The 17330-nt window shown below is 36.1% G+C and overlaps 1 protein-coding gene across 4 annotated transcripts in view; it reads right to left on the reverse strand.

Moving 5' to 3' along the window:
• Positions 1 to 17330, reverse strand: part of BRCA2 (BRCA2 DNA repair associated) — a 42892-nt gene that overhangs the window by 14362 nt on the left and 11200 nt on the right. For 3 of the 4 annotated variants that reach the window (XM_072850385.1, XM_072850383.1, XM_072850386.1), the window contains 7 exons: positions 15057 to 16244; positions 9360 to 14180; positions 8068 to 8160; positions 6552 to 6621; positions 5741 to 6156; positions 4437 to 4627; positions 3663 to 3850 (listed from right to left, as the gene is read on the reverse strand). In XM_072850385.1, coding sequence (XP_072706486.1) covers positions 3663 to 3850; positions 4437 to 4627; positions 5741 to 6156; positions 6552 to 6621; positions 8068 to 8160; positions 9360 to 14180; positions 15057 to 16244 — 6967 coding nt within the window. The remainder of the gene's footprint in view (positions 1 to 3662; positions 3851 to 4436; positions 4628 to 5740; positions 6157 to 6551; positions 6622 to 8067; positions 8161 to 9359; positions 14181 to 15056; positions 16245 to 17330) is intronic. The other variant, XM_072850384.1, reaches the window with a different exon arrangement.

Below are 17330 nucleotides of genomic sequence, written 5' to 3' on the forward strand. Positions count from 1 at the left end.
GATCAACACTGCCACCCAGAGCAGGTTCTGACACCAAAACCACTGTGGCTATTCTGGGATATTTAGCAGTATGTTGGTGGTTTCTCTCCTCTGTTTCTGAAAAATGAATGTGGGAAAAGCCATATATCTGATGGCCTGACCACAGAATCAGGAGCACATCTGAAAGTTATTATTAAGACAGGCTGCCTCTGGAACAAGAAGTTGGACTGCCTAAAAAGGCCAATATTTGGCACATCTAGGCATAAGATGTTTTGTACAAATACTTTTTTGCCATTCACAGGAAAATTGTGTGAAATTAATCAAGATTACCTCCAACATGCCTAAGCAGCAGATTGCAAATATACTTATCCAGAGCTGGATGCATTGTCCCCAGAGATCTGCTGCTTCTTGACAAAAACAACCTCAAACCTCATGTTTCCTATGAATTTGTGTAGCAGCGTTGCTTGTCAGCCTAGAAATAGCAATTTCACATGAGAAAAGAATGACCAGCTTGCTTTCTAAAATGCATGCAACTCCAGAACACTGACATGTAGGCAAGAGGTCCTGCACTGTAACTGCACATGGGTGAACATCCCATACAGTCTTTTATGCATCTACCATAAATGCTTTGTAGGAACATTCCACCTAGCAAGGTACATCCCCAAAACATTCAACAATCATGTCACCACTGGAGGGAAAGGCAGAATCAGGGATAGTATTGCTAATAGCAAAATACTTTCCAAACAGGGAGGAAACAGACAAGTAACAAGTTAGGTCAAGTTCTGCATACTCTGCCTTTGAGTGACTACCTAAATGCATATGCCTACACATCCCATAGCTATCCATGAAACAGTTAGGGCATGCGATGCCACAGGGTGCAAAATGGAACTGTGGGAGGATTAGCTTTGCTTTACAGTATTTAGAAAAAAGCACAATCAGTTTTCAGGACTGCTCTGAGACAAACTTGATTTACTATCAAACAGAGAGACTTGAGAAGTTCCAGAGCAGCATGCAAAAATTCTTAGAAGCCATTTCTAAACAAGTGAAAGACAAGAGGGTGATTGGGAATGGCCAACATGGATTTACTAAGAGCAAATCATGCCTAACCAACCCAATTGATTTCTACAATGAAGTAACTGGTGCTGTGGGCAAGGGGAGGGCAGTGGATGTTGCATATGTTAGCAAGGACTTTGACAATTTCTCACCGTCTCGTCACAAAATTGGTAAGATATGGGCTGGATAAGTAGACAAGGTGGGCAGAAAATTGACTGGATTGCTGAGCATAAAGACTTTGATCAACAGTACAAAGTCCAGCAGGTGAGCAGTAATTAGTGGCACCTCTCAGATATCAATACAGGTACAAATGTTGTTTAATGTCTTCATTAACAACCCAGATGATAGCATGGAACACACTTGCAGCAAGTTTACGGATGACACTAAATTTGGGAAGTGGTTGATAAACTGGGGCGCAGGGTCGCTATTTAGAGGGACCTGGACAGGTGGGAGAAACAAGCTGGCAGGAATCTCATGAAATTCAACAAAAGCAAAGTCTTGCACCTGCAATGGAACAACCCCATGCAACAGTAACAGGCTGAGGCTGACTGTCTAGGAAACAGCTTTGCAGAAAAGGATCCAAGGTCCTGGTGGACAGCAAGATGGCCATGAGGCAGCAATGTGTCCTTGCAGCAAAGAAGCACAAAAACATCCTGGGCTGTACTATGAGCAAAGCCGGGAAGGCAGTGATCCCTCCCCTCTCTTCAGCACATGGGAGACTGCATCTCAAGTTTCTGTCCAGCTTTGGATTCACCAAGACAAATATGCTGGTATATTGGAGCAAACCCCACAGAGGGCCACCAAGATAGTCCCCCTGTGCTCTCGGGGGCTAACCACAGGATGTACAAGTCAAGAGAGCTGCATTTGTTTGGGTTTAAGAGAGAAAACAAAGAGACCTTATTGCTGTCTACCGCTACCTGACTGGAGGATTCAGAGAAAGGCAGAGACAGTCGCTTCTCAGAAGCACACAACAAGAGGATGAGAGGCAACAGACCCAAGTTGGAACATGGAAAATTCTAATATTGGAGATAAGGGTTTTTGTTTTGGTTTTTTAAACCATGACAGTGGTCAACTGGCACAGGTTATCCAGAGAGGTTGTGGAATCTCTGTCCTTGGAGATGTTCAAGACTCAGCTAGACAACTCCCTGAGTAATTAATCTAATTCAAACTGTGTTGAACAGGGGCTTGGACTGGATGACTGCCAGCGGGCCCTTCCAACTTAAACTATTCTATGATTCTGTGAATTCCAGCACTTGATTAATCTTCACTGAGTAGTTGTTGGGTATGGACACAGAACATCTCCACTTCTCCCAAGATGAACAAATGTTGTTGACACCAAAAACATTTCCCAAAGTCATAGCAATGACTTTGGCATCAAAACTGTTTCCCAAAGTCATGTGGGAGAAACTAATAATGACGCTGACTCACTAGCAAGAGCAGAAAGCAATTTTTTTTTTTCATGAGGAAGTACAGATCACAATGTGGAAGTGCACATCTTATACTAGTCAATTTTCCCATATTGGATTACTGGTACCAACTTCACCAACTCAAACTTTCAAATAAAAGCAGTCCTTGAGCTTGGAACAGACCTATCTCTGTTGCACTTTGGTACTGGGAAGCAAATATTGCAAACCTCTTGAATTCTGATACTACGTAGGTTGGCAATGCATGCTTGACTACAAATACTACTCAAATACAGGTTCCTGCCTTGAGTGTTTGTGTGAATACATACCAACAGTGACATTGACTTGAAAAAAGAGCATACCAAATTTACAGAGGAAATCAGAAAATAATGGTAAAGTATTTTCTGAAGTTTTGCTGGAATAACAGTACACTGGTAGTTCCTTGTTCTGTCACACATGCTTTTGATGAATTTATAATGTACAAACTTGCTTACAAAACAAAACATAATTTTTATGAAAGTGTTTAGGAGAGATGCACTCAACACATACACTTTTTTTTCAGCTCATCTTAAATGACCTGCAAAAGGAGGGACAGAAGGACTACGAAGAGTGCAAGAGCAAGGGTTGTTTGTGCACTTTTTTTTTTTTGCTTCTTACATACACTCAAAAGAAAGCTTGAATGAATCAGTGAGTTTTACTACTGAAGTCTTTGCTTCCTTCAAATGGTATGTCAGCTTTAAAAACATTATATTGAAAAACACATTTTCAGCACTGTCCTGCCAAAGAAGCCCTAAGCACCTCCCCAATCAACCTTCATTCCTATCAAAAAACTCTAGAGCCCAACAGAAATAAATCTTTTTCCACTCAGAAAAAAAAAAATCAAAACCTATTAATGCTAATTAAACAAAATGGTAAAGTGCTGAATTAACAGAAAACAGTAATATTTTTCTAGACTATTTACACTGTTGAAGGATCCCCAGAAATTTTCTAAATTGACTTTGTATGCTTTCTTTAATGGTCAGTGAAGATCACTAGCAACATTAGTCTACATTGTAAATTTACAATCCTACAATATCTTTATTTACACTAACAGAGGTGTACTAGAAATGCACAGTAAAAAAGTAGTCAGAAGCTTTAAAAGATCACTATGTTGGATTTATTCTAGCGGATAAGACAATCACTAACTAATAAATAGCATACTTGTCTCAAGTTCATAAATAACAGTACCTGTAAAACTCCTTTTTTCCAGCTTTCCCCTCATCTGTAGGTATTAGCCATCCTCCATCAGCAAGTTGCATCCCATTTCCAGCTAATAAATACTCCTTACTGAAAAAGTCTTTGATGAGAAACTGGAAAGATTCTGCATTTGTGCTGTTAATTTGTATGCAATATTTTGAAACACCGTATGTGTAAAGCTGCAAAAAATTAGATGAAAAAGACAAAATAATGACAATACAGTAAGAATGCACTTGAGAGTTTTTATATCTAATGTTATAAATTCAGATAAAATATTTCTTTCAGGTTGAGACAGCTTTTGTCTGACCTTGTCATTTCATATGTAATCCAAGGAGAATAGAGGAATTCCCAGCAATTATTTTAGAAGAACAGTATCACAGAGTGCTTTAAAAGTGTTTTAAAAAAACAATAGGTTTTGTACCTTCACTGTACCAAAAGGAAGAGGCTTTTGATATACACTTACCTGAGCTTAAATTTTAACCATGTGTTATCTTAAAACAGCTCCTCATGTGGGTTAAAAGTCAATAGCAACTATAATTGGTGGATTTTTTCCTTATTTGATGCTTCTCTTGTTTGATTATAACACTACGGAGACATTTATGACCCTTATTATTTGGAATAGTCTTAAAAACTGTAGCAACTGGTATAACAGCTACTGTAAATACTTATCTCAAAACTGAAGAATGTATCTATTCAAAAGCTACTGAGTTTTTGCTTAAGAAACAGACCCCAGGAAAGACGGACAATAAAACATTATCAATATACCTCTTCTGTAGAATAAAAACTAGGAGATTTCTCTTCTACTGCAGTTTTCAGAGAGATTCTATTTCTTGCAGATGTTTTGATGACATAAAGACTACCTGGCTGTGAGCTAATATTTTGCCTGTATTTCTTTGTAATTCTCATTTCCTGCAGATCTCTGGCACAGCGGAGATTTGCCATCATCTTAACCATAGCTGCAAAGGAGAAAAAAAAAAGGGGGGGGGGGGGGAAGAAAAATCACCAAAACCTTTTTACAGTATATATCAATTTAAGATATACAGTCACATGTCACACTATAAAAGCAGATTCAGTGAAGCATATTTTCTAAGCCACTCTGCAGATTTATGGAAACTGCAAGTCTAAATATTAAAAGTTTAAAGCAGTTAAAAACCAGTGTTTACTGAAGGCATTTGAAGAATATTCCTATGAAATGAGTGATATGAAATAAATATGAATATATACATCCCTGAACTAAACTAAAATCCATATATTTTTTGCATCAGACTGAACTCTTATCTTCACAGAAAACTCCAAATGAACAGAAATTGGTTGATGATGACTAGTCCAAAATCCTCAGATTTTTGACCTGTAAATAGAGGATCTAATTCTGCAAATGCTCATGCACCTGTTCAAATATACGCAAGTCCTTCTGAACAAATCTAGGTTATTTGATTGTAAAAGTTACATAAATTATACACATTGGAACATTCAAGAGAGCTTGGAAAGCATAAGCCCACATGCTAAATAAAGTCAAACAGCTGAGCATTTAAACTCTGCTTCTTTGAAAAATGACACAATTAGCCATTTATATGGTTAAGCCTACATTTTAATTAGAAAACAGAATGAATACAAGCTTCTATAAAAGTGAATGAAGTATAGTAAGGCTAGTTGTTAAGGTTCCTAGAATATTTTACTTAAGACGTGTATAAAATCAAGTATCAAATGAAACATAAGCCATCTTAAACACTTGTTTCTGAAGCACTGTGTGAAAACAAATCTTTCATGTTCTTAATTAACTTTGGAGATGATAGGAATATGCTTTATTAGGAGTGCAATACAAAATATTAGGAAAGTAATTATTTCCTAATTTTCCTAAAAAACCAACCAACCAAAAAAACCCAAACCCAAAAAACCACCAAAACCAAAAACACCCCCCAAAAAGCCAACAACAAAAAACCAACAAACCCCAAACTTAAAAAGCTTCTTTTTATTTAAAAAAGAAGTCTGACAGAATATGCAAAACCCTTAAAGGTTCAGTTCTGATAGTTAGTAGTCACAATAGGTAAGTGATCAAAATCTGAAAATACCTAAATTTCCATTTTCTAGGTCAGTGTCTGCTGCATGCTGGATGCAAGACTGGTGATCCTGAGGTTCAGCAATGTTTTGTTCACTTATGATCTGATTTAATTCTGTCTCTACGGTCATATTTTTGCTGATTGGTGAGTCACATCTCTTGCTGCTGCCTTGTTCACCTGTAGAAAATGTCCGCTTGGTTTTAAAGGGTGGAATAAAAGTTTTAACAGTTTTGCCAGATTTGTACAAACTTCTTTCTTCACTCTCTTTTGCTGAGGCCTTACATGGAGTAGAAACCCCTGAAGTACCATTTGAAGACTGCCTTAGTGCATAGTGCTGAAAAATGGCAGGTTTAGATTTGAATCCTTTGAAGTCTTGATCTGGTAGAGTAAGAGTAGGATTCTTGACTTCTTGTCGTTCTTTAGCAGCCCTACAGGGATGAAAACATTTAAACATACAGGTTTCAGCTTCCTGACAAAAATCTTTTGTCAGTATTTTGATATTCTCAATTTAGTAATACAACTTTCAACACTACATCAATAAAAAGATAAAATATCAGTCTTTGACTTTTTAAAAACTGAATACTTAATTTCTATCTATTGAGAAAAGAGAAATACAAGTGTAACATTTGTTTAGCATCTCACTGGTCTACTGCAGCAATGTGTGTTATATTGTAGTTTAATATGTTTATTTTGAAGTAAAATTATTAGTCTTTTATAAAGTTAGGTAGCAAATTATTACCATATATTTTTTAAAAGTTACAAGAGCTTGTGAGATTAAGAAATTGCATTAGAAGAACTCTAAAATATATTATAAATTTCTCACCCAAAAGGTTGACAAGTTATGGGTTTTAAAGGAACATGGTACATAAATTTTCTTCTGTCTTTGAAAATGCCTATAAGATAATTAGAAAAAAAATTTCAAATGGTACATTATGTGGATAGATATTTAAAGCACATGTTTTTTCTATATTAATGTTATAAATATATAGAAAAGTTTCCAGAGTGGATTTAAACAGCTTTGTTTAAATAAAATGTTTGTATAAAACATCTTCACACTAGTTGCAGACAGATCTAAAGGGTAAGTGACCACTATGCTGAACTCTCAAAAGTTCCTATTTGTGAGCCTGCAAGATGTTTTTAGGATCCTAAAAGGGAAATGTTTATCATATATTTAATTCCAGGTAGGCTCACCATTCAATTTAGAATTATTTTAGCAACTTTTTTTTTTTTAAGTTACAACAGAAAAGGGCACATTTGCACACACTTCTCCTTCCATCACTGAAGGACATACTTTTCTTGGAATTATCAACATAACTAAATCATATCTGCCTGGAATTTTGACTCATTTGTGCTATGCCCTTAGGCTGCAAAGAGGAAGTTTCATATGATAAGTCATATATACAAGATGCCACATGTTCTAGAAGTCGGAGGCAAGACTATACTGGAGATTAGAACTGTTTTCAATTGTTCCACCAAAGAATAATACTGTTCAGATCCTGCTGCAGGGTAGGATAATATTTACATATGAAGGGTATAAAATTAGTTATCTGGCAGCAACTTACAAATTCCATTTAAAACTTTCTTTAAATCGTGGGGTTTATGCTTAGAACAGATTTAGGACAGCATTCAGGAACCAATATACTGGTTAAACTGTATTTGATGAATCCTGCTACTGAATTCTAGGTGAGAGCATGCAGTGCTTAGAACAAGTTCCTTAAGGAACACAACTTATCCCATAACCAAAAGCCATAGCCAAAATCACATTATCCTAATACCCTAATCACTAACTAGCTTCACATAAAGCATCAACTCAGACTTTAAAACCTTGATTTCACTTTCATAAGCCTCCATATTACTGTAGACACCTATCAGTAGACACCTATCAGTAATGTAATGTAGACACCTATCAGTAAGTATATTCTTCACAAGTTATTATATGATCAAATTATCAGTACCTTCTCATTTTCCTGCAGATAGTTTTTAACTGAGAAATTACAGATCAATAAAATATATTCTTCCCAGTGAGACTAGAATTTGTGAGATTTAGGATTGTGAGAAACTGGATAAATTCATACAAAGTTGGAAATTAAACCAGAGTTCTTGCAGAAGTAGTACATTGTGATATATTTAGATTCTACACAATAAGGTACACCATTAATAATGTGATTTCAAGTCAGCAGAGACATTACCATAGCAGCTTCCCTGAATTTTCATGACTATATTGATAAAAGAAGCAGTTAAGCAATCTTATTATATGTTAGTTTACTGGAAACTGAAGAATTCTAAAGATAACAACTGACATCAGATTACTACTTAGAATACAAGAAGACTAAAATTACCATCAGGGGTGCTTTTTGAAGCTTTCAAAGATCTGGGGGGATTCTTTGTTCTGTTAAATTCAAGTAGTAGCTGTCTTTTAATTGGAGGTTCTCCTAGGACAAATATGCAGATTTTTAAAAGTGATGTTCCTTTTAAATTCGGTTTCTTACCAATACTGTATAACTTAATTATAATTTCTAAATAAAACATACCAAAAGCAAGCAGAAGTAGCAAGTTTTCAGATCACACGTCTGTATTAAACAGCCTTTTCGAACACAGAGCTACTTCACCACAATTTGCAGAAGTTTCTTCTGTACAGAATGAGTGTATATTGTGTTACCAAGAATGATTTCAAGACTCCATATAATTAAGTCTGTTGCAGAATCTTTTGTGGTCAGTAGGTCTGTTCCATCCAAATGAAAATTTGTGTGCCTTAAGTTATCAAACATACTCAAGACAGTCTGCCTCAGAAAGTGCACCACAGTGGACTTCAGCAGCACAGCTCACCTGCAGCTTCTTTTGTACTTTCAGTAATCAAAGAGTCCCTACACGATTCTAAAAAAGTTTGTAACACATCTTTCACAGAAGCTGTAACTAAGGATGTGATTCAGCTGTGTCACAGCTGTTTCAAGTTGGACTGATAGAGTCCTATCTGCCTTTTCACACCTACCCAAACTTTCCCACACTAGCCTGCCCAACCTTTGTACCTGAACTTGTGCAGCTAGGCAGGGATGCTCTTGCAATCTGCCCTTCCATAAATAGTTTTCAGCTGGCCCAAGTCCCTGAACAGGTCCAGGTGACTGTGCAAGCATTAAGTACCAACACTTCAGCCCTGAGACAGATCAGTTTTAGATGGTAAGAAACTGTGCTTTTAGACGGATAACTTTTTCATATCAGACTAGCAGTCTCAACGCAAGTGAAACCTTGTACTCACTACAAGGCACAAACCAGTGAAAATGGAATTGCTACTTCTCATTTTTCAATGAAAAAAACCACTCGGTTTGTGTAGAGAGGAAAAAAAGAAGTCTGCTCAGAGAGAAAATAAGCAGTAGCTTTCTTCCATAACTTTATGATAAAACAGCAAAAAGTGCACACCTTCAAAATTACTCATCACAAATTTAGCTTGTACTGTGTATTTAAGGCTGGAAAGAGTGGATGAATTATTGCCTGCAGCAAGAATTTTTGTCATTAACACTAAGAGTAAGAACTTCGATTTCTATATGACCTAAAAATCAATGTGACATGCAAAAAAGCCCCAAACAACCCACCGTGCAGAAATATGGAGTTAAACGTATGTAAGACGTAGACCTACCAAGTGAGTTTTTTTCTTCAAAGTGCCTCTTCCCAAAGGTCTTATTTTGAAAGTTTTTATCCAGTCTGCCACTGAAGGACTGTGCAGCATTGATTCGTACTCCGGGATCGGAAAGATTGTCTTCCATAAAAGCTCTTGCACTTTCTACAGCCTCTGCTTCCAAGTAATTTTTTGGAGTTTGGAGAAGATCAATATTCACTTCTGCTTTAGCAGTAGCACGACATGAAACTGCTTCAGACTCTGTTTTCATCCCCACATTCAGCTGCCCTTTTCCAAAAGGCCTAGTCTCCTCCTGCTGAAAGCTATTTTTAAATAATGTTAACTGCTTGTTTTTCTTACTATGTGGTACATACTCAGGCATTTTGACATGGTGAGTGCTTAGGAAAGACTTCGTTTCCTCAGGGTAGATGGTTTTTAAGTCAAAGTCTTCATTGCAGCTTTTTTCAATTTTGGATTCCGAGATCACTTTATCAGTTAAAGATTTTACATGCTGACCGCACTCTTTAATTGAACTAAGTTGATCTGTAATGCAAAGCCCACCACCTAAAAAGTAATCAGATTCTTTTAAAATTGCCTTTGCTTTTTGATAGGCATTTTTAGAGACTGTTACCTGCTTTCCACTTGCAGTGCTGAACTCAAAAGCTGGATTTGAAATCAATTCAGTGCTGGCATTTTCTTCCCTTTTTGGTAACACCATCTGCATTTTCCCAGGAACTACTTCAGTGTGCATTTCAGACTTTTCAACATCTTCCTCAACTAAATATGCTTCTTGTACATACAATGAATTATTACCTTCCATTTCTGAAAAGAGCTGTCTAGCTTTCCTGAGTGACTCTTCTGATAGTTGTACAGGCTTACCACTTGCTGTACGAAAAAATCCAAGACTGCTTGTAGAAGAATCCGACTGCTTTATCTGCTTATCTGGAACAGGCAAGTGCCCTAAAAGCTTAATATTCTGTTCAAAGCATGGCCTCTGAGAATTTGAAACAGACTTTGCATCTGCAAATGCATTTGTATCTTGGTGTCCATTTTCACTAGCAGTTGCATTTACTTTAATAAAATGGGATGCGGCTGAATTAATCTCTTCACTTCTTGTAGCATTTAAAAACTTAGCAGAATTAGGACACTCAGCATGGATGACGGAAGATGAATTTCCAGCAATTTCTGTTTGATTAGTTCTTGAGTTAGTCTCAATTTCATGTTTTACAGATTCACTGTAGTCTTCTTGAAACATTTGTCTGACTCTTACTAATGCACTTTCGGAAACAGAAACTGCTTTACCTTTTGCTGTACTAAACACAATTTGTTTCAGATCACCCTTTTGATTTTCAATATTAAGCGTTGTTTCTTTTAACCTGGTTAAATTAGTTTCATCTTCAGGAAGACTGACTAGTGACTGGTTTTGGCAAGCATTAACTGTGGTGTCTGTGAAGCAGTTTGTATCAGCACAAGGTTCATTTAAATAGTCTAAGTCAAATTCCTTACTGTCACAGTTCAAATGAGAAGAGATATTTTTTGAAGTTAAGAGGAGGGATTGATTAGATTTATTGTTACTAACCTCAACAAATAAAGTACTTTTTGTATCTCCAGGCAAAGAATTCTCTTCAAGGTCATTTGATACCTTCATGAAATGCAGAGATGCGGCAGAGTGCACAGGAAAATCATGCATGTCTTCTGAATCATCCCTCTTTTTTGCTGAGTATTCTGTCCTCTCTGCAAACAGTTTTCCATCTTCAGACCAATGAGTTCTACTTAAAGCATCACTCTCCTGTCCGGGAAGGGATTCCAATTCTGACTTTCCAGGTCTGACATCAGGTTTTTTATGTGCATACGAAGTTACTGAACTTCTTTCACAATCTTCACCTAGATTAACAAATGTATCTACTTTAACAGTATCAAGAATCACAGTGTGTTTAATGGGACTGCTCTCTACTGTCTGCTTAAACTGATCTCCAGGTTCTTCAGGAACAAGCTTTTTATTAAAATTAAGTTTTTCTGGATCACATTGAGCACTGCTCTCAATGCATAAGTCACAGTCTTTGACACAGTTTTTACCACATTTCCTTGTCTTTAAGGGGTTCTCAAAACTGTCATTATGTTCCTTTTCTAAATCAACATTTTCTGCAAAAAACTGTTCAGCTTTAGCCAAAAATCCATCAGCAATTGTTATTGTCTTGCCACTAGCAGTACAAAAACCAGTCAGATAACTCCCCTTCACTTCATTTTTTTCAACATCCACCTCTTGCTTGAAAGGTATTTGAACACAATGGTGAGAACCTATTTTTATTCTGCTTTCATTCACTAACGGGACCTTATCATGGATGGTGTCTTCTCCTTCCGTATTTTTACTATTTGTCTTTTGTTTATCAGAGTTCTCCAAAACATTTACATCTCTTTCTCCACACTGTACATTGAGCAACTGTAGAGAATTATCCAAAGCTGCATCAGAAATGGATATGTCACCACCAGCTGGAGTTCGAAATTTGTGTGACAAGTGTTCATTTTCCTGCTTTCTGTCTTCTCCTTTCTGATGAGGAGACAGGTTTTCCATTTCATCTGGTATGCTTAAACTATGTTCTTCTGCAGTTGTAATAGCATCTCCTAGACATGTTACATCTAATGAGTCTTCCTGCAAAACACCTTCAACTTGGCAACCTCCTTGATTCAAAAATTGTTTGGAAGTTTTATGATTCTGGTTATGTTTTTTAATGGATGATAGACTGTTCATGATAGTGTTAGTACTATTGCAATTAACACTTTCATTATCATTTATTGATCTTTTTGTCCAATTTTCCATATTTTCTTTAAATGGTGTACTGATACTTTCCTCATTTTTTTTCTGCACGTGGTGGGCAACAGAACCTGCGTGGGAAATGGCATCTATGCTTTTGAAATCTGAAACAAAAACAGTTTTTCCTTTGTTTTCTTTTGTCAGGCATCTGACAAAATTACAGTTAAAAGACATATGCCCATTTGAATTGCGACATCTAGTACTAGTTTCAGAAGATTTAAACAAATAGTTATCATCATCCAAGTCCCTGAAGAGCTCTGCAGATCTGGTCAAAGCCGCCTTAGAAATATTTATTTTTTTATTTCCAGCTGAAGTAAAGCCTACAAAATTAGAAAAGCTGTCCTGTTTAGCTACTGGAAAGCTCCCATCAGATATTCTATTTTCATTTCTGTCCAAGTTAGTAAAAGTAACCTTTTTGTCATTTTTATGGAAAACCACTGCATTTTCTTTTTCATATTCCACCACTTTAGAATCTTCATTTGTGTCTTCCTGCTTAGTACAATACTTGTCATTTTTTATTGGATTTTCAGATTTAAAAGTGCTGCAAAAATCAGTATCTTTCCTTGTTTCAGAAGTATTTTCCACATTTGTTGTTCCATGTATTTCTACAGTTCCGAATTGTTGAAAGGCACGACTTTGTATCGTGTTACTTTTCTTTCTAAACTGTGTAAATTCAAACTGACTACCTGTTTCTTCCAGGATACTAGAAAGTTCAGCAATTTCAGCTTCTTGGCTTGCTGTCAAGGTTTGATTTGTTTCTTGCAAGGATTGTTCATTTCTAGGAAAGCTTTTACACAAGCCAACTTTATGTGGAATAAAATGTGTATGCCTGGGCTCAAGAAAACTTGTCTGTGAGTCTAAAGAATCAGGTAAATTACTGCCCAACTTGCTTTCTGAATCTGAGAAAAACTTATTCTCCTTTTTAATTTGATTTGAAAAGTTTCTGACTCTTTCCATGGAAGAGGCTTCAAAGCATTCATTTTCAATATCTTTGAATAGCATTTTGCCCTTTGCTATACTGACTTCAGAAAATGTAATCTGCTTATTGGAAGCAGTCTGAAAGCCACCAAAGCCCAGGTTCAAACCACATGCATTAAGATTTTCTGATGATTTCCCTTTATACTTCAGGTTCTCCTTTGACTTTGTGCTGGAATACATAGGTGCTACTTGTTTATCTTCTTCAGAAATTACTTCATTTAAAGAATTACCATCTATACAATCTAACAATTCTTTAGCAATCTCTACAGCTACTTTATTGCAAGCAGCTGCTTGAAGGCTTTCATTGTTGTCAACTGACTTTGGCTCTTGATTGTCAGCTACAACTTCTAAAAAGGCACCTGCATCTGTTTTCTCCCCTGGTTTTAACCCAGTAGTATCATTTTCCAAGCAGTTTATTCCCAAAGGTCCAAGTACTTCTCTACAGTCAACTACTGACCATTGGTCTGTAGCATGCCTTTTATCAGTTGATATTTTACTGCAACAACCACTGCTGACTCCATTTATGCCAAAGTTGGTCTGACTCAAAGTATTATTGAAAGCGCCGTTTGTAAAAGACGTAGTGTCATGGTACATATCAATCAAGCGTTCATTATCCCTAGGAGAAGACCATGCAAATTGTTCTTTAAGGCTCCAAGGTACAGTAGCTCCATCGTTCACATTAGCACTCAAGTACTTATCTTCCTCACCCTTCTCTAAGCAACAGCCTTTAGGGAGCAATCTGGAACGCTTTCTTGCCATTAGGCCTGCTGAAGTTAGAACTTTACGTTTTATATTTGAAATTATTTCACTATTTAAAGAATCTGTTGTGTCTTCTTTCTGTGTATTAGATACTTCTAAGCATGTTAATGATGTAGCAGGTTGATCCTCTCTTGCATTTTTCCCCAAGTCTCTCAGGTCTTGTTGCTTCAGCCTATCATTGAAGGAATTATCAGATGAATTATCCATTATATCCATTTTTAAAGTACAAGTGCTGAAATTGTTTTCCTTTATATTCGATTGCAAATGCTTTCTCTCAGCAAAAAGCAAGCAGTCTACAAAAGAAGACATTACAGAAAAAAAAGTGTTAATAAATTAGTTCTCATTTATACAAACAAATGCAGATTCAAGATTTTCATAAAATTTTGGCCCATAAGATCATTTCTACACGTTTAAGACTGGTACCATAAATATCGCTTTTGTTTTCAAATGTGAACGCTTTGACAAGATTGGAGATCTGTTTAATCTAATCATGTTCTAATAACCAGAAACAACTGAGTAGCCTGCAGGTAATGCTATCAGTTAAAAAAAAATAAAAATAATCCATTTTTACTTGTAATGAAATTTGAAGAGATGGGCTTCCATTCCTTGTGTCTTAACATAAGGACTTTTTTCAAACTTTAAAGAGAAGTACTTCAATTCCTAATATTAAGTAATTCTTCTAGCAAGAACAATGGCTTTTAAAAATAGGAGTATGTGCTTGCTTTTGTTATATATAATTTGTTTTTTGAAATATTTTGTGCTTCTGGAAGAAACAGATATACAGTCTTAAATCCCCTAATTTTAGAAAAATAACAATACAACTTTATCATTCTTTATGATCTCTTAGAAGTTATCAACTCACACAAGATGGCCCTTGACACTATGGATGTCTAGACAGCATTGACAAAGATAATTAAGCTTGTCAATTAGCATAATGGTTCAAGGTGGAAGTGTCTATTCCAGAAACTAATCTGAGACTAAAACAGTAAGCTACCACCAGACTATTTGAAAATAATGCTATTCTGTCACTATTATTGTAACAGACCAATTCCACATCTCGATTCCCAGACTAGTCAGTTGCAGGGATTTTATCTGAAACATTTACATAAAAGGTTCTTAATAAATAAATACAGAACCCTCCACAAATGATGAAAAGCTTAATAATATACCTTGCTTATCAACACTGGCCACATGACAACCTTCAAATTCACACAAATCAGATTCCAAGTGTGGTAATACAGGATGAATAGGCAACTCAGAGGTTACTTCTTTCTGTATTTTTTCTTCTTGATACAGTAAAGTATTATTTATTGTATAAATAAATCTCTTGGATCTCTTTCTCAAGTTGGATAACATATTCAGTCTTTTAAAGCCAGACTTTGTAAGAGTATTTTCACTGTTTGTTAAATGTAGGTCATTGCAATTATCTGGAGATGTAGCATGACATACGAGTGGGTGAGACAGAACATCAGTTACAACAGATTTAGAAGTTGTTTTTAAATGCTTGGAAAAGCTGCCACTGTAGACTACAGAATACTCCATGACATTTGTACTTTCAATTGAAAAAGAATTACGGTTTAAGAAGCTCATTTTGGAAACCTTCTCAGCTGCACATCCTTTCACTAAGTTTGGATCTTGAACACTCAGAGACACAGATTTTACTGGAGTTATTTCCAATGTTGGGTTGTTTTCAGAATTTTTCACTTCACAGCACTTTTCTGACAAATTGACACTCAACAGCTTTTGTGCTTTTATCAAGCCTGAAGTATTCAGTAAAGATGTTTCCACAGCATCATCATCGGTCATTAGTATTGACTTCTCTTCTAAATTTTTCTCTCCACGTAAGTCAGAGGTTGGAGAGCTACATATAGACATTTCCAAGTGAGTTACGTCAAGATCAGATAAGTTCAGTTGAGACCACTGGCTTGATGATGATGGCATATCTTCTTTCACAGGCTTCTCATTCTCAGATGACTTGTGTGCTCTATAATCTTGCACATCTCCTGCGATCTTAAGTGACTCCAATTCCTTTTCGTGTCCTATTAAACAGCCATCTTTACCATCCCCTGTATCTTCATCTGTGTTTTGGAGTAAAGAATCCTTCATTTCAATAGAGTGGCTTTTTTCAGTCCAGCTAGTTGTTTTCACTTCCTGTGAAATGCCAGTATTTCTTCTATTAGGCTGCTCAGAAGGAACATTCCCCTCTCCTTGTGCTTTATCTGTGTTTATTTCACATTTCTCTACTGCATCCAGAGCACGTGGCATCAGCAGAAGAGTTCCATCGGACTTAGCAGGCATGTTGAATGTGTCCTCAAAGCTATTCATCTCACCAAATAAGCCATCTAACGTCTCCGACTCTAAACAATTTAGAGAAGATGGGGAGAGGAAAAGAATTTAAAAAGTAAGTTTTAGGAAATAACTTAGGAACAGTGTTGGGTTTTTATAGGTAAATACAGCTTCCAATTTTATGGCAATTACCTTTACTCAGGAATGAGTTTAGAAAAATAAACCTACATGTCTTTAAAGTAGGTAACTCTTCAACAGCAGCTGTTAGAGGAAACAGGAGGCAAAGGACATACATGCAGATGCCCTGGCCTCCTGAGGACTGTGGTGGTTAAACAGGTTTCCAAGATGAAACCTAGCTGCCTCAAAAGAATTTTGTTTTTTCTACAGACAGGAGAATGAGTAGGTAATTTTACAAGATAAATGTTTAGATTTTTTTTCCTCCAAAATTTATACCAGATGGTAGGCACTAAACACCTTAAGAAGCTGCCTATTTTTGTCTACAACTGGCAGCTAAGGAAACTGTTATTTACAGATGATTCTAGTAAACTATCTTTTGTTTTGATATAGAATAGTATAGTGTCTAGAAGGATTTAGAAAATATTCTCATTTTTTAAATTTATTAGGAAGCTTTTAAGAAGTTACAAATGATTGGCACAAATATTAGAAAAATAATGACAATTTTTTGTTTGTGTAGAGAAATAATATGCAGTGGGGAAAAAAATAACCTAAACTCTACTTCATAGACAGCCTTAAAAGCTTACACATACCAAATAAAAATATTACTTTCTCAAATGTATGAAACTAGGCCTACCTATCAAAATATCTCACATTCAAAAAGATAGCTAGGTTTTCTTTTGAGAGTACTTTTTAAGGCTTTTTCATATCAAATAAATTGTAAACAAGCACCTAGAAAACATCCTTGTCCTCTGTTTTCCTTGGGCACATAACCAATAGCTTAACTTTTTCAGGTACAATTTCTATAATTTAGAACTATTTTCCCTATTAGAACTTTTAAATAACCTAGTGCATGAAAGATTTTCCATTTGGAAGTCCACAGAAGATTTCCCAATACTGGGTCACACACATCCAACTATTTTTAACACATCCATTGATGGTTCATGCCCATGCTGTAGGCATAAAACCACCTCTTTCATCAC

This window comes from Ciconia boyciana, chromosome 1, assembly GCF_034638445.1.
Source record: "Ciconia boyciana chromosome 1, ASM3463844v1, whole genome shotgun sequence".
Taxonomy (NCBI): Eukaryota; Metazoa; Chordata; class Aves; order Ciconiiformes; family Ciconiidae; genus Ciconia; species Ciconia boyciana.